The 27,728-nt window shown below is 42.9% G+C and overlaps 1 protein-coding gene across 9 annotated transcripts in view; it reads left to right on the forward strand.

The window, feature by feature from the left end:
* PPHLN1 (periphilin 1) overlaps positions 1-27,728 on the forward strand; it is a 100,607-nt gene that overhangs the window by 12,493 nt on the left and 60,386 nt on the right. For 4 of the 9 annotated variants that reach the window (XM_062195082.1, XM_062195085.1, XM_062195086.1 and 1 more), the window contains 3 exons: positions 7,572-7,736; positions 10,171-10,232; positions 20,028-20,102. In XM_062195082.1, the coding sequence (XP_062051066.1) occupies positions 7,572-7,736; positions 10,171-10,232; positions 20,028-20,102 (302 nt within the window). The remainder of the gene's footprint in view (positions 1-7,571; positions 7,737-10,170; positions 10,233-20,027; positions 20,103-27,728) is intronic. The other 5 variants (XM_062195087.1, XM_062195089.1, XM_062195090.1 and 2 more) reach the window with 3 other exon arrangements.

The following is a 27,728-nucleotide window of genomic DNA, read 5'->3' on the forward strand; positions in this document are numbered from 1 at the left end:
ATTTGATTAAAACTTTCTTAAAGCTTTTTAAATATTTATTTACTTTAAAGGCACAGTTACAGAAGAGGCAGAGACAGAGAGACAGAAAGAGCTTTCATTCATTGAGTCACTATCCAAATGGCGACAATGTGGGCCAAGCCAGAGCCAGGATCCAGAAGGCTTTTCTAGGTCTCCAATGTGGATACAGGTGCCCTGACACTTGGCCATCTTCCATCATTTTTCCAGGCACCTTAGGGAGCTAGATCAGAAGTGGAGCAGCCAGGACTTGAACCAGTGCCCATATGGGATCCCAGCATTGCAGTGGCAGCTTTACTCACCATGCCACAACAGCCCTTTAATTAATAATTTGGGGCCGGCGCTGTGGTGTAGTGGGTAAAGCCACCGCCTGTAGTGCCAGCATCCCACATAGGTGCTGGTTTGAGTCCTGGCTTCTCCACTTACAATCCAGCTCTCGGCTATGGCCTGAGAAAGCAGTAGAAGATAGCCCAATCCTTGGGCCCCCTGCACCCACATGGGAGAGCAGGAGGAAGTGCATGGCTCCTGGCTTCGGATAGGCACAGTTCCAGCCGTTGTGGCCATCTGGGGAGTGAACCAGCGGATAGAGGACCTTTCTGTCTCTGCCTCTGCCTCTCTGTAACTCTGCCTTTCAAATAAATAAATCTGTAAACAGAAATTAATATTCTAGGATATCTCCACCCCCCATCCTCACCTAGGACAGTACCCCATTAGGAATTTTGAATATTGCATTTCACATTTCTGGGTCCAGCGCTAAGGTGTAGTGGGTAAACCACCATCTGCGCTGCCGGAATCGCATAGGGGCACCTGTTCAAGTCCTGGCTGCTACACTTTTGATCCAGCTCTCTGCTATGGTCCTTGGGCCTCTGCACCTGCATAGGAGACCCGGAAGAAGCTCCTGGCTTTGGATTAGCACAACTCTAGCCGTTGTGGCCAGCTGAGGAGTCAGGTTCACTCTCCAAATAGCTACAACAGCCAGGACTGGACCATGTGAAAGGTCAGAGCCAGGAAGTTCATCCTGGTTTTCCACATGTGTCTCAAGTACTTGGGCCATCATCTGCTGCCTTCACAAGTGCATTGACAGGGAATTGGATTGGAAGCAAAGCAGCCAGGACTCAAACTTGACACTTCATTGGGATGACGGCCTCCTAAGAAGTGACTTAACCTACTGCACCACAATGCCAGCCTCTTTAGATGGAGATTGAAATTGCTGATGATGGCAGTTGAGGTAACCGTGACAGATGGTGGCAGGTGATGGAAAGTCAGTGAATGAGCCTGTTGTAAAAACTAATCATTTCCATTTTCTTTGCATTGCCGTGTGTGTGTGTGTTAATGTGCGGTGGGTTTTTCTGTTGTGCCCTCAGCTCTCAGAACCTGCATTGCTTTCTCTTGTTGAGGACTCAGAACTTGTGCATACGTTGTGCTGCTTCGTGTCTCTTGATTTCGTTAGATTTTTCTTCATTTATCCTAGCCAATCCTTGGCAGTTTTTTAATCTCTTATCTCCCAGTGTCCCTCATTCCTGAGAAACGCTCATTTTTTTTCTTATGAGCTTGGCCTGGTCTTATTGGTGAATGATTGAAAACCTCCTTTTTCCCTCCCATGGCTCTTGGCAGTGACCCCTCTGTCTCTCGTACCCACATTTCTTTCAGTGGTATTTAAAGACGACCTCTTAGATTTGAATATGATTATGAAGGCTTTCCAAACCAAGTTGTGATACAGTTTGGTGTACTATTTTAGTATTGCATTAAATATCAAGAGCATATGGTAGAGATTCATTGCTAGAAAAAGGCATGGCAAGTGTGGACAGGTAGATAGTTTGAGGCATCTGCAGCAGCTGTGACATAAATATCTGCTTTTTCTTGGTGACAAAGTCAAACATCCTGCTATTAATGTTGTGTATTGTTGGCCTACCTTTACGTGAAACAAGTAACTGTACATTCATATCTGAGTTAGATGAATCTGCTGAATCCTTGAAACTGATACTAGATCAGGAAATGTAAATAAAGTTTCTGGCATTGATCTGATAAAAACATAGCTTATTTGAAGTTTTAAAATCTGTGCTTCCACAGCCGAGATCATCTCCTGTTAGCTAATAACCCATTTTGGCACCTCACGCTAACATGCCTCCCGGTGAGCTTCCAGCTAGTGTCCATCTGATGCCCAGTGGTTGCGAGAGGAATGCATAGTGAGACCAGGTAGTCTCCTGCCAGCTGCCACAGCATGGCTGAGCCTCACCAACACAATGATGAAAGAAAGAAGCTGGAAGCAAAAAGTTTTTTTCTGTATATTATCTTTTATATAAAATTCCAAAAAAGACCATACCAGCTAGGAAAGTGTCAGTTGGAGGAGGAGGCAGGGACTGGGAGAGAGATCTTGGGGATAGGACCCAAGTCTAAACAAAAAAACTCAGTTGTGTTTCCTATAGACCTTATATATGTGGCCTTAAGGAATTTTCTAGTACATTTGTATCGTTTCTACTCTTTGACCACAATATGCCACATGAGATCAGGTGTGGAATTTTCCATTTGTGGTATCAGAGAATTGGGTGCCCAGAAGCCGTTGGGACTTGAAACAGAAATGTCGGTATTTTATTGAAGAATAAGTGAGTGATTTAACTTAGTAGAGCTGCAATAGACATGCCTGTCATCTAGGAGGGATCAGAATGAGGAAGTTACAAAGCATAGAAAAGCAAAAGTCTGCCAGCTGTGTTGTGGAGTTGGTTAGTTCACAGTGACTTGTGCAAAGCTTGTGACGCCAAGTGTGTTCTGTGAACAGCACAGTTGCATGCCTGTTGTATGGTTGCTTGCTGTGCTACAGCGGGACGTGGAGTCCACAAGGGTTCGGTAAGCTCACGGCTGTGTTGGTTGTGAAGGGAAGTAACCATTAACTGCATGTGTGGCAGGCAGGTGAGTGTGTTTCAGCTGTCTGACTTTGCATACGGGAGCTAAGTGTATGAAATGGAGCACAGTAATCAACTCCCAGGTGAGGCAGCAGCCTTGCCGCTCTTAGCAACTCCAGGCCAGTCCTCCCTTCCCCTGGACTGTCATGAGCTAATCCCTTGATGCCGTATTGCAAGCTTAGTAAATAGTTCAGTTGATCTCTGAAAGGTAAGGATGTGTCATAGAGAAGCTTAAGAATTAACATTTTACTTTAAATAAAATGCTTCTGTGTTAAAATGGGTGGCAGATTTATTTTAATGACATCGAACATATTTTTAAAGAAACAGTAATCCCTATGATTTATACCTAATTAATTATAAAATATAACATTAATGTGGAAAGTTTGATGTAAATTTATATATTAAATCAAAGAAAAACCAATTAGGTGCTTTTCGTTACTAAGATGAAAGCATTTTTCATAACAGGTTGGTACAGCAAATTAATAAATAACTGCTTATTTCCTGATACAGTACAGTCCTTTTTCAGATTTCTAAATTGCAAAACTCCTTTGGTGTATGTTTTGTTCTGATCAGATTTTCATTGGCATAGCAGCCTGAACACAGCTTATTTCATCACCTTCCAGAGACTTGCAATGATTGCTCCTCAGATAACGACAGATTGGAAAGTATAATTTCAAGGAAGTGTAACTTTTGGAAAAAGTACTTAGGTGCATGTTTCTGCTTTTTACATCCTAGCAGAGTAGATAAATGATTAAATGAAACAGATCCTTTTTTAAAAAATTAGCTACATTTTTTATTTTTGGTCTGACAGATTACCAACTTTGGAAGAGTAAATCCATTTTTTTTTTTTTAAATTTTTTTTCTTTTTGACAGAGTGGACAGTGAGAGAGACAGAGAGAAAGGTCTTCCTTTGCCGTTGGTTCACCCCCCAATGGCCGCTGCGGCCAACGCACTGCGCTGATCCAAAGCCAGGAGCCAGGTGCTTCTCCTGGTCTCCCATGCGGGTGCAGGGCCCAAGCACTTGGGCCATCCTCCACTGCACTCCCAGGCCACAGCAGAGAGCTGGACTGGAAGAGGGGCAACCAGGACAGTATCTGGTGCCCAACCGGGACTAGAACCTGGAGTGCTGGCGCTGCAGGCGGAGGATTAGCCTATTGAGCCGCGGTGCCAGCCCAAATCCATTTATTTATGAACATGTTTCTTGGAAATTTAGTCACATCCACAGAAAATTCTGATCTTTTGATAGGGATATTTAATCACTGACGTACATACACATTATGCATATTAATTTATAGGTAGATGTTTTCCATAATGAGTAGAGCAAATGATAATGTATTTCATTGTGATAAATTGGATTTTATGTTCAAACTAAAGATACCTGCTTTTGGACTATCAGAAATGCTTCAATTTAATTGAGTTTATATTTTAAATAATTGAAAGTGACCATGTTAACCTTAGCTTTTTAAGATATTCTTAAAAGCCATTAAGTTTTACTTCTCATTTGTATGTAATGGTGCCATTATTTCCCAAAATATTTCTAAAATGGAGGCTCATAACATAGCAGTTCTTTAAGACTTGTGCTAGCATTTAGAAAGGAAAATTAAGCTTTTGCAGTTCAATATAAATTTTGTATATGAATTTCAAACAGTGGTGGCATTTTTTTTTCAGGACTGGCAATACAGGTAATACACTGTGTGTGGATGTTTTAATGTGGAAAGAGGAATCCTAAAAATCCTTGCAACTTGTAGATTTTATTGGAAAGAAAAATAAATCCCTAAGTGTTACGTTGGCTGTGATATGAAGCCGTGTAAATACAGTCCTGCCTTGTCAGAGACTCCCACAGTCATCTTCATTTCCTTTGATCTTGTTGTTCACAGAGCTAGGTAGCTGCCTTTCAAATTAGGTTTCTGAAGAGCAGAGATGCTATCATGTACTTGGTGTATGTGGACACTTAGAACACACAGGGAGTGCCAGTTTGATCTGCACTGCCAGGTACAGGAACTGCCATTTGAGAATTTTTATTATACCATCTGAATAAAAGATCATTTTTTAAAAGATTTATTTTATTTATTTCTTTTGTTTTTTCAGTTAATTTTTATTTTATTTTTTATTTTTTTTAACTTTTATTTAATGAATATAAATTTCCAGTGTACAGCTTATGGATTACAGTGGCTTCCCCCTCCCATAACTTCCCTCCCACCCGCAACCCTCCCCTCTCCCGCTCCCTCTCCCCTTCCATTTGCATCAAGATTCATTTTGAATTCTCTTTATATACAGAAGATCAATTTAGTATAAAGATTTCAACAGTTTTATTTATTTCAATAAAGAGTTACAGAGGGAGGTAAAGACAGAGAGAGGTCTTCCATCTACCGGTTCACTCTCCAAAAGGCCACAACAGCTGGAGTTGAGACGATCAGAAGCCAGGAGCAGAGCTCCTTCTGGGTCTCCCATGTGGGTACAGGAGCCCAAGAACTTGGGCCATCCTCTGCTGCTTTCCTAGGCACATTAGCTGGATTGGAAGTGAGCAGGCAGGGCTTGAACTGGTGCCCATGTGGAATGCCTATGTTGCAGGCTGGGGTTTTAAGCCACTGCGCCACAATACCAGCCTCCAAATGGACATTTTTTTATTAATGGTTGATAAAAGCAGTTGTTAAAATGGATGACTAAATGTGAGTTGAATTTCCTTCTTTGAACTTTTTTCATTTATGTATTGTACTCCAAAAACCACTTTGCTTGAAGATAGGAATAGACCACTTGGGATGAGACAAGCTGGCACCCTTAGCAACATCCCTACAAATGAACATGTGCAATAAGGTTGCCATGGAAGGGATTTTCAGTGTTTGTGGAATTGGAGAATTCATTTACTCTTATGTTATGAACAGAAATTTTGAATTGCAAATGCTGCAAATTGTAATTTTGTTTTAGTATCATATTTTGAAGTTCAGTGTTTGTTTACATATGATTGGAATCTCTGTAGGATAGTTTTTAGAAGAAAATGCCATTCTAGTCATTTGTGTACAGATCTTCTGTGAGGTTAGGGTATTTCATACATTTTAGTATCTAAAGTGCTAAAGAATAAAGCCACTTTTTAATTCCTTAGGAAAAGAATGTTAGCTGTTATACCATTTATGAGTATAAAAAGAAAGCCAAAATAAAGATTGTCTTTATATATAGTAGTATATTTAATAAAAATGTAAACACTGGTAAGTGGTAATAAACACCAGCTTCAAGTTGTGAGGGGAGAAGCATCAGGAAGGGAGGCAGTGAGCTACCACCTACTGTTCATGTTCATATTCCATTGCCTTGAGGATCTGCTGCAAGGGGCTGTTTGTGCATGGGTGACAGTCCCGGTGCCTCAGAGGGTGTGATGTGGGGAGCCGTTGGTGAGCGCATGGGTGTTATTTGTGGGACAATTAATGTTTCTATTTGAAGTAGTTTATAATGAAAAAGTTTAATGATACCAGTTCTGTTCCTACTAGAAAAGAATTAGGTCATTTTTACTTTCTAGTGAACTGTAGATTTTTTTTCCTTTTACTGAAAAAATCCTACCCTTAGGCAAATACACGTGATATTAATGTCTAGGGAAACACTTTTAGGGATTTAATGTTTTCAGTAGACTTGTACAGATGGTAGTCACATAACAAACAGCACTTATGCACTTAGTGTGTGCTGGCTACTGTGCCAGGCATTTTTTATTTTGTTTTATTGAGTCCTCAGAGCAACTCAAGGAGGAATGTGTTAGCATTAGTTCCATTTCACAGTTGGTAAAACTGAGACTTAGGATGGTAACCAGCACTGAATATTGAGCTTTACGGTTTTGTAAGTTTTTTGCCAGATCAGTAAACTCGTATTAATTACGTCTAACACTGAGCTTTCACATTTTTAAACATCTCATTTCTTATTGCTAGATAGATGCACAATGCATGCCCAAGAACAGATGACAGGTGCATCTTTGGCAGCTCTTTCTCGGTTGGGTATCATTTTTGTTAAGACAGCAGCTACTTGCCCGGGTTCTTGCTTTAATTCCCAAAGCTCCACAAAACGTCACTGCTAAAATGTTGAAATGTTACCGTAGTCCTTTGAAGATTAGTCCAGATTTTATGTCAGCTTTTATTTTGCTTCCAGGCCTGTAAAGGCAAAAGCACGCTTCTCGTGCTGCTTGAGAAGCACTGAATGGTTTTTTTTTTTTTTTTTTTTGACTTTTCTACCTCCAGATCTTCTCCCTGTTTATTGTTGCTTATGTGTCCAAATCTTGTATTTATATTTCCTCCACACAGTGTAGTTTAAACATAGACAAAATGTGTGTGCTATCTCATGTTGTTTTATTTCCTAGATTCTTAGGCAAGTAGGCATAGAACTGTTGTAACATTTTACTGTCTCAAGTTTATTTTTTATTAAAATGATAATTTTTCTTTTACTTATGATTGGTTTATGCATTGCTACATGTTATTTTGAACACCTGAGTGTTTAATTTCCTTTAATCCGTGTGAAGACTTTAACGTTAGTTACATGCATGTTATTTCATTAATGTATTTTTGTTTGTTTATACATTTATCCTGTTTGATTAAGGATAAGAACTCCTTTGCTTTTTAAAAACAGTTCCAAAGCCAAATAGAGAAATTAGTGATTTTATATATTTCTTTTTGTCTGTTTTAGGATGGCTACCGTAGAGTAGTTAATATTGTGCCAAAGAAACCACCACTGCTAGACAGACCTGGTGAAGGAAGCTACAATAGATATTACAGTCATGTTGATTACCGAGAATATGACGAGGGCCGCAGTTTTTCTCATGATCGAAGAAGTGGTCCGCCTCACAGAGGAGTATGTAAATTTCCCCCGTGTACTAACTGTTCTTTCTTATAGTTTAAAGTTTGCGTGTGTTAAAGATTAATGTGATGGCTATGAAAGCAACTGAATCAGTACTCCCTGTCATGCTCTACTGAATTGCCTCTTTGGGCTGTCAGATGGGCACTAGTGTCACACATCTTGGGGTGTTTGAGAGAGTGAGCCAACACCCTGGTTAGCTCTACCTTAATGATGTTAAGTCCCCTGGGCTGCTTTTCTACCCACTAAATTGGCAGAGATTTGCAGAGCTGTGTAAAAATGATGGGATGCCATAGTCCTTAACAAGTGATGAGCAGGTGGTACCACCTGCTCTTACTGGATGTGCCTACTTAACAGTGGTTTTCATCCTGATAAAACACCATGGGTGAAGTTGGGTTAATACTCAGTTTTTGTTAGAATTATTAAATAAATCTGTTTACTAACTCGGTTTGTCATGTATTACGGGCTTCCACAATGTTAGCAGCTCTTATTGTTACTGTGATAATTTGCTTATTTAATGTTGCAGTGATATGTTATTAACCTGGATTGCAACTATTCTTTGATGTAGTTCCTCTGCCCTAGCTTGCATGTTTAAACATTTCTTCTGCCAGACTTATTCCTCGCTTTTCTCTTTTCCCTTTTGCCTACTTTGTTATAAGGCCATTAATAGTTCCTGTTCAAACACAGTACCTAGTAAATTTGACTTCACAAGGGCTGTGGCATTAGTTTTCCTCCTCTTGCTTGAAGAGATGGAGGTAAGGCGATTTACTCGGGTTGGATGTGTCTGGGAGTCCAGTGCTGCTGGTACATGCACTGGTGACCTGTAACAGTTCTAAATTGGTACCGAGAAACTCGCTGTTTGTGCTTCTCTTTGAGGTTTGGGGTGTTATAGCTTTCTTCTCACAGAATCTATTTTTATGTTCAGCACTGCAGTATCTTAGAGTTTTTGTCATCAGAACCATTCTTTGAGTAGTCTTGGAGAAATGGTTTGGCCTTTGCATAAACATAAGCTTTTCTTTTTTGGTAAAATCCTTTTTGGCCACTCAGTATAGACAGAGTTTTGAATTTATTGGTTGAGTTTGTAATTGAAACTTCATGAGCATGACTTTTTTTGCCCCTAAAATCTTCTAATAGTATTTTATCTACAATTGTTCTCTGTTGTTGCAGATTCTGTTTGTCTTCCTGCTTTGTACATTTTCTGTTTAAATTTCCTTGAAATGAACAAGCACATTTTGATTCTTAAGACTCTGGAGACACTAATTCTTATCTTGAATTCAGTTGTATAATGCAAACTACTTACTTGATCCTCTATTCAATTATAGCTGTTGAGTTTTTTGTTTTGTTTATATTTTAGTGTTGAGAATGAAAATGATGGATTCATTTTTTTACTTATGTAAGAACAGTGTATGTGAGACCAAAGAGAGATGAAAATAATATTTAACTGAATCATTTTACTGATTTAAGAAATTTACAGGTTGTACAAGTATTGTATGTCTAATTTTTTTAAAGATTTATTTATTTATGAAAGGCAGAGTTATAGAGAGGCAGAGAGAGAGGGGTCTTCCATCCGATGGTTCAATTTCCAAATGGCTGCAACCGCCGGAGCTGCGCTGATCCGAAGCTAGAAGCCAGGAGCTTCTTCCTGGTCTCCCACGCGGGTGCAGGGGCCCAAGGACTTGGGCCATCCCTTACTGGTTTCCTAGGCCACAGCAGAGAGCCACATAGAAGTGGAACTGTTGGGACTCGAACCAGTGCCCATATGGACTGTTGGCACTGCAGGTGGCGGCTTTACCCACCATGCCACAGCGGTGGCCCCTGTATAATTTGAAAATGATTGAGTATGGATTACTGTGTGGTTCCTTTTCATGCACATTTGCAAGTAACATTTGTCTTGGAGGACAAAATGTGCTTCATTTCTTACCTTTAAAATTAGTGCCACGCGTAGCTTGTCATTAGTGACAGTTTTTCTATTTTGAGTACAGTTTGGGTTTTTAATGGGAGATAAGGCGAGAAAAGAAAACTTGAGCAAGAAAAGTGGGAAAATAGCCAGTTCTTCATTGGACTTGAACCTGAAATTGCTTAGCATTTGACAGTAGGAAAGTAACGTGAAGGTTTGAGAAATGTTTGCTTGATTTTTGCCTTTGTTCTCAAACAGCTCTTAACTGTTGTGTTGGCATATGTGCCTTTGGCTGTTTGGCGCTATCATGATTTAAGCTTTCTAGTACAGTGGTATCACAGTTCTGTGTTATTTGTTGAATAGATGACTTGCGGTAATTTTTTCTTTTGTGTCTGTGAAGGTTGGGAAAGTACAGGGATTTGTTTTTGCCCTGATGCTATATTGCTTGTAGTAGTTTACAGTAGTACTGATGATAGAGCTTCATGTCCATATAATGTACTGTACATAAACATCTGAGTAATTTTCATGTTACAGGATGACTCTGGGTATCGGTGGACGAGAGATGATCATTCTGCAAGCAGACAGACTGAATACAGGTAGGAAGAGGAAAACAGCACCTGAGTACTTTGATAGGTGACTCACTGAAATACTGTTGAAATCTAACCTCAAGGCATATAAGATGAAATTACTTAATTAGTGTTGAACATTTTGAAAATAACAAGCATTCAGTTTCTTTTGTGACTGTGTTTGTAAGGTGGAAATAACAAGATATATTTAAATATTTGAATGGCATTGTTAGAACTTGTTAGGTGATTTTAATTTATGCATTATAAGGTACAGGCTTGCTTAGTTAGAATGTAAGGTACTTTTTTCAGTATCATTCTGGAAATACTTGCATCCTTACAAAACAGATCGTCTTAATTGGTGCTCTCTTAGTTGCTTTATTCTGATCAATAAATTTCTGTCATGAAAACACATCATTTCCTTCTGTTATTATGGAAGGCAGTGCACAGATTTAAGGGGGCCAATGTTTTGTTAAATGATGTCACAGTAGTAGTATTGGAAGTTGCAGTGGGAACTCTGATGAACTCTCAGGAAAAAAACCCCAACCACACAGAAAGCTCAGGGAGTCCACTAAAGTAAGCCCGGAGTTGCCCCAAGCAGAATGTGGTGGTCTGTTGTCCACAGCACAGGGACAGCAGAGCAGTGTGGCCATGGCCCCCTCCAGCAGTGTGCCTGTGCACACAGTGGGATGCAGTGCTGCTGAGTCCAGGGTCCGGAGCGCACTGCCTTCTGGAGTGAGTACAAAGCAAGGTGGTCCTGTGCATGGCTGCAGGCAGCTGGACGTGGGCACGCCGTGGGCACTGGGGCCAGTGTGGTTGTCTCTAAGCAGCCACAGAAATGCTTCAGTGTCTGGATAGTGAGAATGTGCGATTTGGCATACACAGCAAGTATATGCAGCGCCACTCAGAACCCATGCAGACTTGTCCCAAAGGGAGCACTAGAGAGAACAGATGCAAAACAATGCTGTGACAAAATCCAGCACTCAGTGGTTACTAAAAAGTTACCAGCAACTGGGACCAAAAGAGAATTTCCATGAACTGATAAATGAGTGTTTACTACCTTGTATGGTGGTTAGAACCATTTGCTTATAATTGGAATGGAAGCGATGACATCTGCTGTCACACCTTTCATTCAGCATTGTTTTGGAAGCTCTTAGCCCCCACAGTAAGACAAGACAAAGAATGAAAGGTGTAGTTAAGGGTGAGATTAAAAAAAAAAAGAACTATTTAATGATAACTGTGCAGAAATTTCAAGAAAGCCTATAAGCTGTTAGAACTATTCCCAAATTCGCAATGTCCGATACAATAAAATCAACTGTTAATAAAAGTAGAAAGTAACATTTTTAATATTATAGCATGAAAATATAATGCATGCTAGAAATTAATCTTCAAATTGTGGAAGACCTATGCAGCTGAAATTGCACGTAATTTCTAAAGGATATGAAAGAAGACTCGAACAAAAGGAACAGCACCTGAAAGCTGTGGTGAGAAAGTCAGTGTTGTGAGGAAGTAAGCGTGGTTCCAGGGAAACTCCTTGGTTTTCTTCCCTGGGAGCTGATAAGCTAATTCTCTCTCTTTTTTTTTTTTAATAGAAGGCTTTTATTTAATAAATTTATCTTTCATAAGTACAACTTCTGGATTATAGCGGTTCTTCCCCCCCACCCGCCCTCCCACCTCCTATTCCCTTTCCCATCCCATTCTTCGTTAAGATTCATTTTTTTTATTATCTTTATATATAGAAGATCAACTCTGTACTAAGTAAAGATTTCAGTGGTTTGCACTGACACAGACATACAAAGTATCTGTTTGAAGACTAGTTTTATGGTTAATTCTCATAGTACAACTTACTAAGGACACTGGTCCTACCTGGGGAGCAAGTACACAATTATTCCTATTGTTGATTTAACAATTGACGCTCTTATTTATGACATCAGTAATTACCCGAGGCTCTTGTGATGAACTGCCAAGGCTATGGAAGCCTCTTGAGTCCACAAACTATGATTTTATTTAGACAAAGCCATAATAAAAATGGAAATTCTCTCCTCCCTTCAGAGAAAGATACCTCCTTCTTTGATGGCCCCTTCTTTCCACCAAGATCTCACTCACAAAAGAACCTTCATGTAGGTCATTTCTTTGCCACATTGTCTTGGCTTTCCATGCCTGAGAAATTCTCATGGGCTTTTTAGCCAGATCCGAATGCCATAAAGGCTCATTCTGAGGCTAGAGTGCTGTGTAGGGCATTTGCCATTCTATGAGTCTGCTGTGTATCCCGCTTCCCATGTTGGATCATTCTCTCCTTTTTAATTCTGTCAGTTAATATTAGCAGACATTAGTCTTGTTTATGTGATCCCTTTGACAATTAATCTTGTCATTATGGTCAATTATGAACTGAAACTGATCACTTTAACAAGTAAGATGGCATTGGTAAATGCCAGCTTGATGGGATTGATTTGGAATCCCCTGGCACGTTTCTAACTCTACCATTAGGGGTAAGACTGGGTGAACATGTGCCAAACTGTACATCTCCTCCCTCTCTTATTCCCACTCTTATATCTAACAGGGTTCACTTTTCAGTTAAATTTAAATACCTACGAATAATTATGTGTTAATTAAAGAGTTCAACCAATAGTTTTAAGTAGAAAAAGAAAATACTAAAAGGAATAATACAGCAAGCTGTTCCTTGACAGGACAAGGGCTGATCAAGACATTGTTTCTCATAGTGTCCATTTCACTTCAACAGGTTTCCTTTTAGGTTTTCGGTTAGTAGTCACCGATCTGGGAGAACATACGATATTTGTCCCTTTGGGACTGGTTTATTTCACTCAGCATGATGTTTTCCAGATTCCTCCATTTTGTTGCAAGTGATGAGATTTCATTTTTTTACTGCTGCATAGTATTCTATAGAGTACATATCCCATAATTTCTTTATCCAGTCTTCTGTTGATGGGCATTTAAATTGATTCCATGTTTTAGCTATTGTGAATTGAGCTGCAATAAACATGGAGGTACAGCTAGCTCTTTTGCTTGCCAGTTTAATTTCCCTTAGGTAAACTCCAAGGAGTGGGATGGCTGAGTCATATGGTAGGACTATATTCAGATTCCTGAGGTATCTCCAGACTGTCTTCCGTAGTGGCTTTACTAGTTCACATTCCAGCAGTGGATTAGTGTGCCTTTTTCCCCACATCCTTGCCAGCATCTGTTGTTGGTTGCTTTCTGTATGTAAGCCACTCTAACTGGGGTGAAGTGAAACCTCATTGTGGTTTTGATTGGCATTTCCCTGATGGCTAGTGATCCTGAACATTTTTTCATGTGTCTATTGCCTGTTTGGATTTCCTCTTTTGAAAAACGTCTGTTTAGGTCCTCGGCCCATTTCTTAAGTGGGTTGTTTGTTTTGTTGTGGTGGAATCTCTTTGTAGATTCTGGTTATTAATCCTTTATCATTTGCGCTTCACTTTCCTCACTGTTGCTTTTGCAGTACAGAAACTTCTCAATTTGATGCAATCCCAGTTGTTAATTTTGGCTTTGACTGCCTGTGCCTCCGGGGTCTTTTTCAAGAAGTCTTTGCCTTTGCCAATATCTTGCAGGGTTTCTCTGATGTTCTCTAGTAAATTGATGGTGTCGGATCTTAGATTTAGGTCTTTAATCCATGTTGAGTGGATTTTTGTGTAAGGTGTAAGGTAGGGGTCTTGCTTCGTACTTCTGCATGTGGAAGTCCAGGTTTCCTGGCACCATTTGTTGAATAGACTGTCCCTGCTCAGGAATTGGTTTTAGCTCCTTCATCAAATTTAAGTTGGTTATAGATGTTTGGATTGATTTATGGTGTTTTTGTTCTGTTCCATTGGTCTATCCATCTGATTCTGTACCAGTACTATGCTGTTTTGATAACAACTGCCCTGTGATATGTCTTGAAATCTGGTATTGTGATGCCTCTGGCTCTGTTTTTCTTGTACAAGATTGCTTTAGCTATTCGAGGTCTCCTGTGCCTCCATATCAATTTCAGCATCATTATATCCAGATCTGAGAAGAGTGTCTTTGGTATTTTGATTTGTATCTCATTGAATCTGTAAAAATGTTTTTGCTTTGCAAGAATGGAAATTTTGATGATGTTGATTCTTCCAGTCCATAAACATGGAAGATTTTTCCATTTTTTGGTATCCTCTTCTATTTCCTTCTTTAAAGTTTTGTAATTCTCATCGTAGAGATCTTTGACATCCTTAGTTAAGTTTATTAGAAGGTATTTGATATTTTTTTAGCTATTGTGAATGGGATTGATCTTAGAAGTTCTTTCTCAACCATGGCTGTCTGTGTATACAAAGGCTATTGATTTTCGTATATTGATTTTATATTCTGCTACTTTACCAGACTCTTCTTTGAGTTCCAATAGTCTCTTAGTGGAGTTCTTTGGATCCCCTAAATAAAGAATAATTTCGTCTGCAAAGAGGGACAGTTTGACTCTTCCCCAATTTGCATCCCTTTGATTTCTTTTTCTTAACTAATGGCTTTGGCTAAAACTTCCAGTACCATATTGAATAGCAGTTGTGAGGGTGGGTGTCCTTGGCTGCTACCAGATCTCAGTGAAAATGCTTTCAACTTTTCCCCATTCAATATGATGCACCGTGGGTTTGTCATACTTTGCCTTGATTGTGTTGAGTAATGTTCCTTCTATACCCAGTTTGCTTAGAGTTTTCATCATGAAAGGATGTTGTATTTTATCAAATGTTTTCTCTGCATCTGTTGAGTAATCACATGGTTTTCCTTCTGCAGTTTGTCAATGTGATATGTCACATTGATTGATTTGTGAATGTTGAACCATCCCTGCATACCAGGGATAAATCCCACTTGTTGTGGGTGGATGATGTTTCTGATGTGTTGTTGGATTTAGTTGGCCAGAATTTTATTGAGGATTTTGCGTCTATGTTCATCAGGGAAATTGGTCTGTCATTCTCTTTCTCTGCTGCACCTTTTTTAGGTTTAGAGATCAAGGTGATGCTGGCTTCGTAGGAAGAATTTGGGAGGATTCCCTGTCTTTAAATCGTTTTGAATAGCTTAAGAAGAATTGGAGTTAGTTCTTCTTTCAGTGTATGGCAGCAGTGAATCCATCGGGTTCATCTGTCCTTTGCTGAAAGTGGAGTATTGGAAGTCCCCCAATACTATTGTTTTGGAGTATAAGTCTCCTTTATTTTATTTATTTTTTAAAGATAGATTTATTTATTTATTTATTTATTTATTTATTTATTTTGACAGGCAGAGTTAGACGGTGAGAGGGACAGAGAGAAAGGTCTTCTTTCCATTGGTTCACCCCCAAATGGCCACTGGCTGGTGCGCTGCGTCGATCCAAAGCCAGGAGCCAGGTGCTTCTCCTGGTCTCCCATGCTGGTGCAGGGCCCAAGCACTTGGGCCATCCTCCACTGCCCTCCTGGGCCACAGCACAGAGCTGGACTGGAAGAGGAGCAACCAGGACAGAATCCGGTGCCGCAACCGGGACTAGAACCTGGGGTGCTGGCGCTGCAAGAGGAGGATTAGCCTAGAGAGCTGCGACGCCAGCCAAAGATTTACTTTGATTTATTTAGAAGACAGAGTTACAAGGAGAGGTAGAGACAGAGAGAGAGGTCTTCCATCCGCTGGTTCACTCCCCAGATGGCTGCAACGGCCGGAGCTGCGCTAATCTGAAGCCAGGAGCCAGGAGCTTCTTCTGGGTCTCCTATGCTGGTGCAGGGGTCCAAGGACTTGGGCCGTCTTTTACTGCTATCCCAGACCATAGCCGAGAGCTGAATCGGAAGAGGAGGAGCTGGGACTAGAACCGGCACCCATATGGGATGCCGGCGCTTCAGGCCAAGGCTTTTTTTTTTTTATTTTTATTTTTTTTTTTATTTTTGACAGGCAGAGTGGACAGTGAGAGAGAGAGAGACAGAGAGAAAGGTCTTCCTTTTGCCGTTGGTTCACCCTCCAATGGCCGCCGCGGTAGCGCGCTGCGGCCGGCGCACCGCGCCGTTCCGATGGCAGGAGCCAGGTGTTTATCCTGGTCTCCCATGGGGTGCAGAGCCCAAACACTTGGGCTATCCTCCACTGCACTCCCGGGCCACAGCAGAGAGCTGGCCTGGAAGAGGGGCAACCGGGACAGGATCGGTGCCCCAACCTGGACTAGAACCCGGTGTGCCGGCGCTGCAAGGCGGAGGATTAGCCTGTTGAGCCACGGCGCCGGCCAGGCCAAGGCTTTAACCCACTAAACACTGCGCCGGCCCCTAAGTCTCACTTTAAATCCTTTAACAGTTCTTTTAAATAGCCAGGTGTCTTGTAATTAAGTGCATATACGTTTATAATAGTTACATATTTCTTCCTGTTGAATTGATCACTTGATAATTATACAGTGCCCTTCTTTGTCTCTTCTAACAATTTTGGTGTTAAAGTCTACTTTGTCTGATATTAAGGTGGCTGTGCCAGCTCTTTTTTCTTTTCTGTTCACATGGAATATCTTTTTCCAACTTTTCACTTTCAGTCTGCCTGTGCCTTTGTTGGAAAAATGTGTTTCTTGTAAGCAGCAAATAGATGAGTTTTGCTTTTTAATCCATTCAACTAGTCGCTGCCTTTTAACTGGAGAGTTGAGGCCATTTATATTCAAGGTGACTATTGATAAGTAATGACTTTGCCCTGCCAATTTTTCCAAAATATTCTTAATTTATACTTTGAACTTCCTTTGTTCTTTTACTGAGAGATTTTCTTCCTTTACTTTGTTTTGTATTGATGACAAAGTTTCTGTGTATAACATATCTTTAGGCATCTTTTACAGGGCTGGGCGAATGGTGACACATTCTTTCAATTTCTCTTTGTTATGAAAGGTCTTTATTTCACCTTCATTCACAAATGAGAGCTTTGCAGGATATAATATTATGGGATGACAGTTTTTTGTCTTGGGACTTGGGCTATATCTCACCATTGTGTCCTAGCCTGCAGGGTTTCTGATGAGAAGTCTGCTGTGAGTCTAATTGGAGATCCTCTGAAAGTAATTTGGTGTTCTCTCTTGCACATTTTAGAATCTTACTTCCTCTAGAATTAAAAGCATCTACATTCTTGTAGTCATTTTAACAGATGGAATTGAGAGCCCTATACCGTCCACCCCTTCCTTTACGATCACCTGGTGTTTGGATATCTTCAGGCTTTAAGCTTTTTCCCAAATTTGGCCTGTGAGAATCTTTTCACAGTAACATCTGTGTCATTATCTTAACTATTTTTTCACTGAGGTAGGTTATGTTTGTATTGTAGAATGGGCCATTTTAAGCATTTGATTGGTTAATTACATTCTTGGTATCAGGCATTAATCGCTGCTGTGTCCAAAACCTTTTCACATCCCAAACAGAAACTCTTTACCCATTGATTGACAACCCTACGTCTTTCCCTACCATCAGCCCGTGGCAACAACAATTGTGTTTTGGGTTCCTGAATTTGTCTATTCCGGATATTTCATATTCATGGAATTAGGCAATTTCCAGGGATTATGCATATTGCAGCCTGTGACAAAACTTCATTCCTTGAAACGGTGAATAATACCCCCTTGGATGTGTGTCCCACATTCTGCTGACCCATTTTTCTTGTGGTGGACACTGAAATTGTCCAGTTCTTCTCTATTGTTAATGTGCATTGAGCATTGATGGACAAACATCTGATTTGAATGCATATAGTCAGTTCTCATGTACGTATGTTACAGAGAGAGGGGAGCGGCAGAGAGAGAGAGGTTTTCATCTGATGGTTCACTCCCCAATAGCTGGAACTGCGCCGATCCAAAGCCGGGAGCCAGGAGCTTCTTCTGGGTCTCCCACAAGGGTGCAGGGGTCCAAGGACTTGGGCCATCTTCTACTACTATCTGAGGCCATAGCAGAGAGTTGGATGGGAAGTGGAGCAGCCGGAAACTCGAATCAGTGCCCATATGAGATTCCGGCATTTAGGGACAGGATGTTAACCCGCAGTGCCACAGCACCAGCCCCTAAATGTTGTAATTTCCTCTGAAAAATTACTTTAAAACTGACTTTGCCTTAGAGACTCTTTAAAGAATTCTTAGATGGATTTTATTTGAAAGCTGAGAGAGAGAGAGATGCATTTAAGGCTGGATGGGTGGATCAGTGGAAGTCATCTCCAGGTTGCTCTCCAGATGCCTGCAGTAGGTGAGCTCGGTCTGGCCAAAGCTGGGAGCCAGGAACTCCGAACAGGCCTCCCACGTGGATGGAGCAAGGAACCAACTACCTGAGCCGTGAGCTGCTGCCTCTGGGAGTGTGCATTAGCAAAAAGCTAGAATTAGGATCAGAGCTGGTGTTTGGACACAGGCACTCAGATATGAGGCGGCAAGCATCTCAAGCGCCTCTTGACTACGTTTAGAGCTCCTTTTTCCATAGGTTTTAAGCAGTTGGTGCAGTTTTAAATGATTCACTTATCTGAAAGACAGAAAAAGAGAGCTCGCATTTGCAGGTGCTTTGTCCAGATGCCCAGCTGATACCTGGGCAGGGTCACTGCCAGGAGCTGGGAACTCCGTCCAGTTCTCCAAGGTGGATTATCCTAACCCAACTGTTTGAATCCTCACCATTGCCTTCCAGGATCTAAACTAGCAAGGAGCTGGAGTTAGAAGCTGTTGCTGGTTATGGAATCCAGGTACTTCGACATGGGACTACTGAGCTAATCGCCTGTCCTTGGATTTGGTTATTTGTTATAAAATGGGACCTTCCTATAACTATTGAGTGTTTGCTTGTTTGCTTTGCTTGCTTTGTTTGTTGTGTTTGTTTGTTTGTTTTGTTTTGTTTTTTAGATTGTGTTTTCTTCTGCAGCAATTTCCACAACACCTAGTGTTTGAATCAACTTGGGTTTATCATGACGTGTGTTTTAGGAAAGAAATCTGTTGCCTTCCTCACCAGATTATCTCAGTTATATAAAGTATTTTAAAATCTGAGTCCTATATAGGAGAAAGGTTAAAGATGAGAAAGCGTGATGAAAAGACCAAGAACTGAACCTGCAGATGGCAAAATTGCTGTGTCCGAGTTGGTGAGGCAAGGCAGACTTAGAGGAGGCTTTTTGACCGAGGTCAAAGACCACAGGTGCTCAGATGAATTACTAGTTGAATCTGCCTCTGCCTGCAGGCTTGCTCTGAGGTGTGCCAGTGGTAATCACCGTGTTTAGTTCTGTAAAAAAGAGATGGCTGCTGAGGTTATTCCCTCAAAACTCCTTTTTGGATTTTCTTTTTAAGGATATTCTTTTTATGTATTTGAAAGGCCGAGTCAGAAAGAGAGAGAGAGATTGATCCTCCATCTGTTGTTTTACTCTCAAAATGGCTGCATTGGCTGGGGCTGGGCCAGACTGAAGCCAGGAGCCAGGCGCTTCTTCTGAGTCTCCCCATGTGGACGCAGGGCCCCAAGGACTTGGCCATCCTAGCTGCTCTCCCAGGCGCATCAGAAGGGTGTTAGACCCGAAGTGCAGCAGCCGGTGCTCAAACTGGCCCCCACAGGGGATGCTGACAGTGTGGGTAGCGACTTAGCTCGCCACGCCACAGTGCCAGCCTGTCCTTTTTGGAAGTGATTCAAGTCGACAAACCGAGGGTTTAAGCCCCGGAGCAGCCAGTGAGGCTGCTGCACGAGCCTGGGTTTGATGGCAGCCGTGATCCTCAGAAGGTGAGACTGTGCACCACATCAGGTTTCAACATGGCAGATTGGTGTGTGGTTATCAGTGACTCTGAAGAGTACCTCATGGAAAATCGAGTGACCCTGGTGAACTGTAACAGACTGGATTGTCTGATGAAGAAGGCGTTTCACTCCCACACTCATGTCCCCACTCGATGTGATCTGTGTGCAGGGAGAGGCAAACAACGGAGCCCTTACTCCCTCTTCCTCCAGAGGCCCTGCGACGGAAAGCTCCCTCCTTCACAAGGTACAGTCGATGCTTCCTGCCCGTGGGACGTCGGTGTCACAGCACGGGCCGTGTCCTGCTGATGCTGGCCCCTGCAGTCACCGTTGCTATCTCCAGTCCACACCGATCACTTTGATATTAGTGCTCTGTGTGACATATGTGGGGAAAGATGTTTCAGGATCCGGTAGAAATGAAAATAAAAGCCAGCCTAACGTTTCTATCATTGAATTTTGCTTTCCAGTCTTCAGTGACACTTGTAAAGCAGCCAAGTCTGTCAGATATTGTCAAGAGACAGGGCGGAAGAAACTGCATCGTTTCCTGGTATCCTGCGAGAGATGCAAACTGTAGGCAACGTGGTTATTCCTTATTTGTGCTTGTGAACTCATCAAGCCCCGTGGTTTATTTCAGGATCTGCGCCTGTGTTTGTAATGGTCCTGGAGCATTGCAGGGTGGGGGTGTGTTGGAGCCGTGTAGGCGCAACCCCTGAATTACTTGGCTCTTTGTAGCAAAATGTCCTTTGACCCCTTGTTTTCCTAGGGTCTTTCTGCCTACCCTTCAGTCTGTATTTCCCTCATCTGCGTAAGGATTGGGCTGGAGCTCTTGACCTTGACTTAACTGCAGTCTGTCTTCTGTGAAGCAGATTCGAGGAGGCTGGGTGCTGCTGCAAGTCCCAGAGTTCTTTTCAGGAACAGAGCAGGACTGGCAGAGTCCTGGCAGAGTGCACAACGCCTGTCCCACAGGTGCCTTCGGGGGCTGCTCCGCAGAGGACTTGCCCTATCCCGCTCTTGCCTTCCTCTGTGAGCTGTTGCTCCTTAACCTTGTACTGCAGACTCTTTACATTGGAAGCCTCAGAAAAATTATTTTCTGCTTCATTTTCATTTGATATGAAATTGACAGAGGCGGAAACGGCGATCTTCTGTCCACTGGTTGCCGGAGATCCCTCGTGCCGACGTCAGAAGGCTGAAGCTGGGGTTGGGTCTCCCCTGTGGGTGGTGTGGACTGAGTACTTTGGTTGTTACCTGTTGCCTTCCCAGGGTGTGCACTGGTGGAAAGCTGGAGTGGACACAGGAGCCCAGGCTTGCTGATGTCCCAAATGGTGTCCTTCCTGCTGTGCCAGGCGCCTGCCCTGCTTTTGAAACTCTGACGCTGTCTAACTGTGTGAGGTCTGAGAAAGTCCTCTGACCTGTCGTGACGCCCTTGCTCTTGAAACACGGTGTCGAGTGTGAACTTGAACCAGATCTCTTCACCACCCCTTCAAGCTCTCCGGCAGCTTTCCCAGCCTCCTGCCGCTGGACAGAACCCGTGCTCATCTGTGATTGATCTCTGTCCTCTTAATGTGTAGCCAACTGGCCTTTATTTTTTCCAGTTTATTTTTGTTGCTGTGTCCCACCTTGGGTTGCATGTCACCTTTTCAGAGAGGTCTTACTTGAGTGTGCTGTCTGGAGCAGCCCTCATGTCCACCTTTCTGAACAGTCCCTGGCACTCTGACATGTTTCAGTGTGATTTGCAAATGCTTTCTGCCATTCTGTTTTACTGATAATGTTCTTTTATGTACAAAATTTATTATTTCGTTGAAGTGTTTTTTTGTGTTTTAGCGAGAGATTTTTACATTTTTTTTTTTTTATGATTTATTGATGTGAAAGAAAGAGGGAAGGAGAGAGACCGTGATCTTGCATCTGCTTGTTCACTCCCCACATTGCTGCAGCAGCTAGGGCTGGGCCAGGACGAAGCCAGGACTTTGTTCCAAGTTTCTCACACGCGTACAGGGGCCCAAGCACTTGGGCCAGATTCCATTGATTTCCCAGATGCATTAGCAGGGAGCTGTGTTGAAAGTGGAGTATCCGGGACTCGAACCCATTACCAAATGCAATGATGGCACTGCAGGTGTAGGCTTAGCCTGCATCACAGTGCTGGCCCTAACATCTGTTTGTTGATTTCATTAGAGATCACATCTGCTGGTTCATAGATGTCTGTAGTGTATAGAATTGTGCTGCTTTGAAACTGGGAGCCTGAAACTCAGCACAGGTTTCCCAGATTGTTGGCATTGCTGTTGCCTCCCAGAGTTCACAGTACCAGGAAGCTAGGGTCAGGAGAGGAGCTGGAGCCAGGGATTAAACTGACTCCAGTGCATTCTAGCTAGCATCTTAACCATTAGTCCAAATGGCTGCCCCATGTGATTGCATGTGGTGATGTTGCATGAGTTCATGGTGATAGCTTTTCTTTTTCCCGTGTTTTTAACTTCCTTTTCTATCAGTGAGAGTGATGGCTGCAGTTGTTGGGAGAGACCGTCGCTATGTGTGGCTTGTGTTCCTCTATATCCTGCCCAGTTATGCAAGACCCTGGCAGGTTTATTTGTTTGGTTCTGATTTAGGATTGTAGGGAGCCACCCTGAAGTGTGTGTTCATGTCTTCCTGCTGGTCTGAGGAGACTTGCTTATTGCTTTGTGTGGGAGTGGTAGGTTTCCCAAGGTCAGTGTTCCTCACCCGGGACACAGCCTCTGCTGTGGTACGTGTAGATATACACTGTGTTGTTACTGTGAGGCTTGGAGCAGAGGGGCTGACACCAGCATACAGATAGATGCCTGTGTTGTTTGCTGCACTGTGAGTGATAAAGTCCCTTGTGTCTGACATAGGAGTCTTACGCCTTCTAACATCTGTGAAACAATCACAGTCTTATTTATGATCTTCTGAGTCAGGTGAAATCAGATCCCAGAGCTGATACCAGTGTATTGCTGTATTTGTTCTCACCCACATACCCTTTAGTCTGCTTAGCTGCTCTCTGGCGTCTTGCGGTTTGCTGTTGCCGGCTGCTCCAGGGACGTCTTGTGGACGGTGGGACTTTGTTCATGATTCAGCTAATTTTTTTCACTTTCTCAGTACTCATATCTTTGGAATTCATATTCAGATGTTTTACTAATGGAAATGTGGAATTATTTTAGAAAGTGGATGAAGCAACAACTAAAAGGAAAAACCAGAAAATTTGTGATGTCCTGTCAGCCTCCCACCTCTGCTTTCATGTATATTTTCTTTCTTTTCTTTTTTTGGACAGGCAGAGTGGATAGTGAGAGAGACAGAGAGAAAGGTCTTCCTTTTTGCCGTTGGTTCACCCTTCAATGGCCGCTCTGGCCGGCTCATCACGCTGATCCGAAGCCAGGAGCCAGGTGCTTCTCCTGGTCTCCCATGCGGATGCAGGGCCCAAGCACTTGGGTCATCCTCCACTGCCTTCCCGGGCCATAGCAGAGAGCTGGCCTGGAAAGGGGCAACCAGGATAGAATCCGGCGCCCCAACCAGGACTAGAACCCGGTGTGCCGGCACTGCAAGGCAGAGGATTAGCCTGTTAAGCCACGGCGCTGGCCATTTTATGTATATTTTAAGACGTGTTTTTATTTATTTGAAAGGCAGAGTTAGAAGTGGTTAGCAGTGAGGGGCATGGAGCAAAGCGACAGAGAAATCTTCTGATGACTGATTCATTTCCCAGATGGCGTTAGTGGCTGGGACTGGTCCAAGACAAAGCCAGGAGCCTGCTCTGTCTGGGTCTCTCATGTGGGTCTCATGATGGTCTGTGTGCCATCTTCTGCTGTGTTCCCAGGCACATTAGCATGTGCTGTGTATGGGATGTTGTTGGTGTTGCAGGTGGCAGCCTAACCCACTACACCTCAATGCTGGCTCCTTGCTTTCAATAGAGCTACAGGCTTGACCAATTTTTTATTTTAAAGATTTATTTATTTATTTGAAAGTCAGAGTTAGAAGAGAGGCAGAGAGAGAGAGAGAGGTCTTTCATCCGCTGGTTCATTCCCCAATTGGCCGCAATGGCCGGAGCTGCACCGATCCGAAGCCAGGAACCAGGATCTTATTCCTGGTCTCTCACGCGAGTCCAGGGGCCCAAGGACTCCACTGCACTCCTGGGCCACAGCAGAGAGCTGGACTGGAAGAGGGGCAACCGGGACAGAATCTGGCGCCCCAACCAGGACTAGAACCCAGGGTGCCAGCGCCGCAGGCTGAGGATTAGCCTAGTGAGCCGCAGCGCCTGCCGGTTCTGTTTTCATACAATGATTATATTATATATATTATAATATGTTTGTTCAAAATCCTCGTCTTTTCAAAATCAGAATGTAGTTTATTTCCTTTTGTAATAAAGGAACATATCATACTTTACTAACAGGTACTGATTTGGTTACAGTGAGGCTGTTTTTATCAGAGCCTTTTTTTCCCCATTTGTAGTTAGATATTCATGACAAATCTTAAAGTGTAAAAAGTATTATATGTTTATGGGGCTGGTGCTGTGGTGTAGCAGGTAAAGCCACCACCTGCAGTGCCAGCATTCCATACGGGCACTGGTTCAGGTCCTGACTGCTCCACTTCCAATCCAGCTCTTTGCTATGGCCTGGGAAAGCAGTGGAAGATGGCCCAAGTCTTTGGGCTCCTGCACTCATGTGGGAGACGTGAAAGAAGCTCCTGGCTCCTGGCTTCGGATCGGCACAGCTTTGGCCATTGTGGCCATCTGGGGAGTGAACCAGCGGATGGAAGACCGATCTCTCTCTCTCTCTCTCTCTCTCTCTCTCTCTCTCTGCCTCTCCTCTCTGTCTAACTCTGACCTTCAAATAAATAAATAAATCTTTAAAAAGAAAGTATTATATGTTTAAAAGGCTGGAATAAGAATGTCATCAAATGGCCAATGTACTTTATTTTTACTAGTTGCTTTATTATCTGTAATCACATACAGAAATTGTTGGCTAAGTTTCAGTATGTCAGTACTTACTACTATTTTTGGAAACAGAAGGATTTGTAATTATATTTTACAGCAGCTTTTATTGTAAGTGGTAGACGAACAGCGAGTAAAACATCTGGTTGAGTTCCGTTGTACAGGTGTTTGTTGAGTGTATATCGTGTGTGGTGTTCTGAGGCTATGTTGTTAGTCTTCTGAGTGAAATAAATGCCTAAGTAGATAACATAGCTGTTAAGTGTTGTAGTTATATAAAGAAGCACTTACTCTGTTAGGCAGCTGCAGAAAAAGTTGACTGTGGGAGCTGACACTGAGCAGAACCCGAAGTGAGAGTTAACCAGGAGAGGAGTAATAGGGAGTACCTGCCTCAGAGGAGGACCCAGAGCTCAGTGATGGGTTATGCAGACGTTAGCGGTGATGGCGAGTGTGAGCACGTGGCCCAGTGGTTTAGTTGATGCTCAGAAACCCACAGCCACACTGGAGTACCTCGGTTCCAGTCTCATCCGGTCTGTGGCTAATGTGTACCCTGGGAAACAGCAGTCATGGCTCAGCTAGCTGAGTCCTAGTGGGTTTTCCTTGTGGGAAACCCAGATGGAGCTCAGGGTTCCTGACCCAGCCCTGGCTGCTGAACAGACAGTTGAGGAGTGAACCAACGGATGGAACATCTCTAAGTGAAGCTAAATTAAGTATTTTGGTACAAAAAAATTAAAATCTATGCATGATCTTTTTCATAACGTATTATCCATGAACTCATGAGGTACTGTCGTATTGGCCTGGTAGAGTGAGGCGGGCAAAGAAAATCCAGTAAGAGTTTAGTTTTGCTTTTCTTTTTCTTTGTTTTTCAGTGTGGGGGATGACATTTAAGATAATCCTCATCCTCCCTCCCCCTTCACAGATTGGGCATTGTGATGCGTGGGACAGACCCCATTCTCTGTGCTTCCAATCCAGCTTCCTGCTAACCTGCCTGGGAGGTAGCAGATGATGACCCATCCATGTGGGAGAACCCGATGGAGTTCCTGGCTCTTTGCTTGACTTGACCTGATTGTTGAGGGCATTTGGGGTTTGGGTCAGACGATGGATGAGCTCTTGCTTTCTGTGTCTCCCTGTCTCTCACTCTGCCTCTCAGATAATAATTAAATATAATTTTGGAGATAGAACAAAAAATTGTATCTGAATTGAGGGAAGGGAGTTTGATAAATACTTATACTGTAAGTCAGCAAGATCTGGTTGTCAGGTTTGACAAAGGAGAAGACAATTTTCTTTTCTTTCTTTTTTTTTTTTTTAAACCGTGCATAGCAGTACCATGATTTGAGATTGGCAATTCAGGAAGAATAGTTTCAGTGGAGGAGCAGTGTTCAAACTTCAGAAGATGTGATTAGACCAGAGCAGTGGTAAGTGCCCTTGGCAACATCTTTATGGAAGTGATGGAAAGTAAAACCTTTAGAACACTGTTAGGGGTCACCAGCATAGTGCCACTGAGTATTCCATAGTGGAAACTCAACCTTTGGGTTTTGTTCTGTAAGTAACACGGATAAGGAATTGGTGAGAAATCAAAATCTTGGGAAAGAGGGAATTGCTGTTAGCTGGAGGAGACACTGGCTAAAGGGTGAAGATTTTGTTTTCTTTTTCTTGAGCACATTCCCGGATTGGACGGAAAGAGAAGGTCAAGTATAAAGCCGTACTGGGATAACCGATGCTGCAGGCTAAGTGAAGAACTGGGATGAAGACGGATGCAAGGGTTAGCTTTTGGCTAGAGAGTTTACCTCCCAGGAGAGGAGAGGGGGAACTGAGGATGGGGCCAGGGGCCGTAAACTGGAGGAGGTCTGGGTGGTAAGGGAGACATTTCTTCACACCTGATGGAGGGGGTCCTTCTTACTGTTTTTTATTCAGTGTTACGTTTCAATTGAAGAAGTTGGAGGGATTGTTTACTGAAGGGGGGGTATGAAAGTTTTAAAGTTTTTTTTTTTTTTTAAATTTTAATTTTTTTTTATTTTTGACAGGCAGAGTGGACAGTGAGAGAGAGACAGAGAGAAAGGTCTTCCTTTTGCCGTTGGTTCACTCTCCAACGGCCGCCGCTGTAGGCGCGCTGCGGCCGGCGCACCACGCTGATCTGATGGCAGGAGCCAGGTGCTTCTCCTGGTCTCCCATGGGGTGCAGGGCCCAAACACTTGGGCCATCCTCCACTGCACTCCCGGGTCACAGCAGAGAGCTGGCCTGGAAGAGGGGCAACCGGGACAGGATCGGTGCCCCGACCGGGACTAGAACCCGGTGTGCCGGCGCCGCAAGGCGGAGGATTAGCCTAGTGAGCCACCACGGCTCCGGCTAGTTTTAAAGTTTTTTACATGACCAGCTTAAATACTTGAGAGCACATATACTATTAGTCATGTACAGTACTTGTAATATTTACAGGTAAGCAGGGATTTGTTTTTGTTTGCCTGAGGTGATAATCAGCTCCTTTCTGTTAGTGAAAGTAACTAGTAAACCTTCAGTGGCCAGGGAGTGCAGGTGGAGTAAGGCCTGGAAGCTGTGACATCACTTGATGTGTCCATTGTTCAGTACTAATTCGAGGATTTGAGATCACTGGGGTAGGTAATAACGTGGGACTGTGGAATGAAGAGCCTTACTGTGCTGTGGCTGTAGGTTTCCCTCAAAGAGTCATGTTGGAAGTCTGTTCTCCCTGTGGTGGTTTTGGGTGGTGGTGGGATCTTCAAGAGGTGGGTCTTAGAGGGTGTTCCTCAGATAGCTGAGAGCAGGCTCTTGTTGGAGAGTGAGCCTGACTCCTGGCCCCTCCCTGATGGCCTGTTTCATCACTTGTTCTCTCGCTGTTGCACATACTCCTTCCAAGAAGCCTTCGTCCTGAGCCTCTTTCCAGAGCTCAGCAGCAGCGTCTGTCTAACATGTGTGTCCATAGGAAGGCTTACGGAC

This window comes from Lepus europaeus, chromosome 6 (assembly GCF_033115175.1).
Source record: "Lepus europaeus isolate LE1 chromosome 6, mLepTim1.pri, whole genome shotgun sequence".
NCBI lineage: Eukaryota > Metazoa > Chordata > Mammalia > Lagomorpha > Leporidae > Lepus > Lepus europaeus.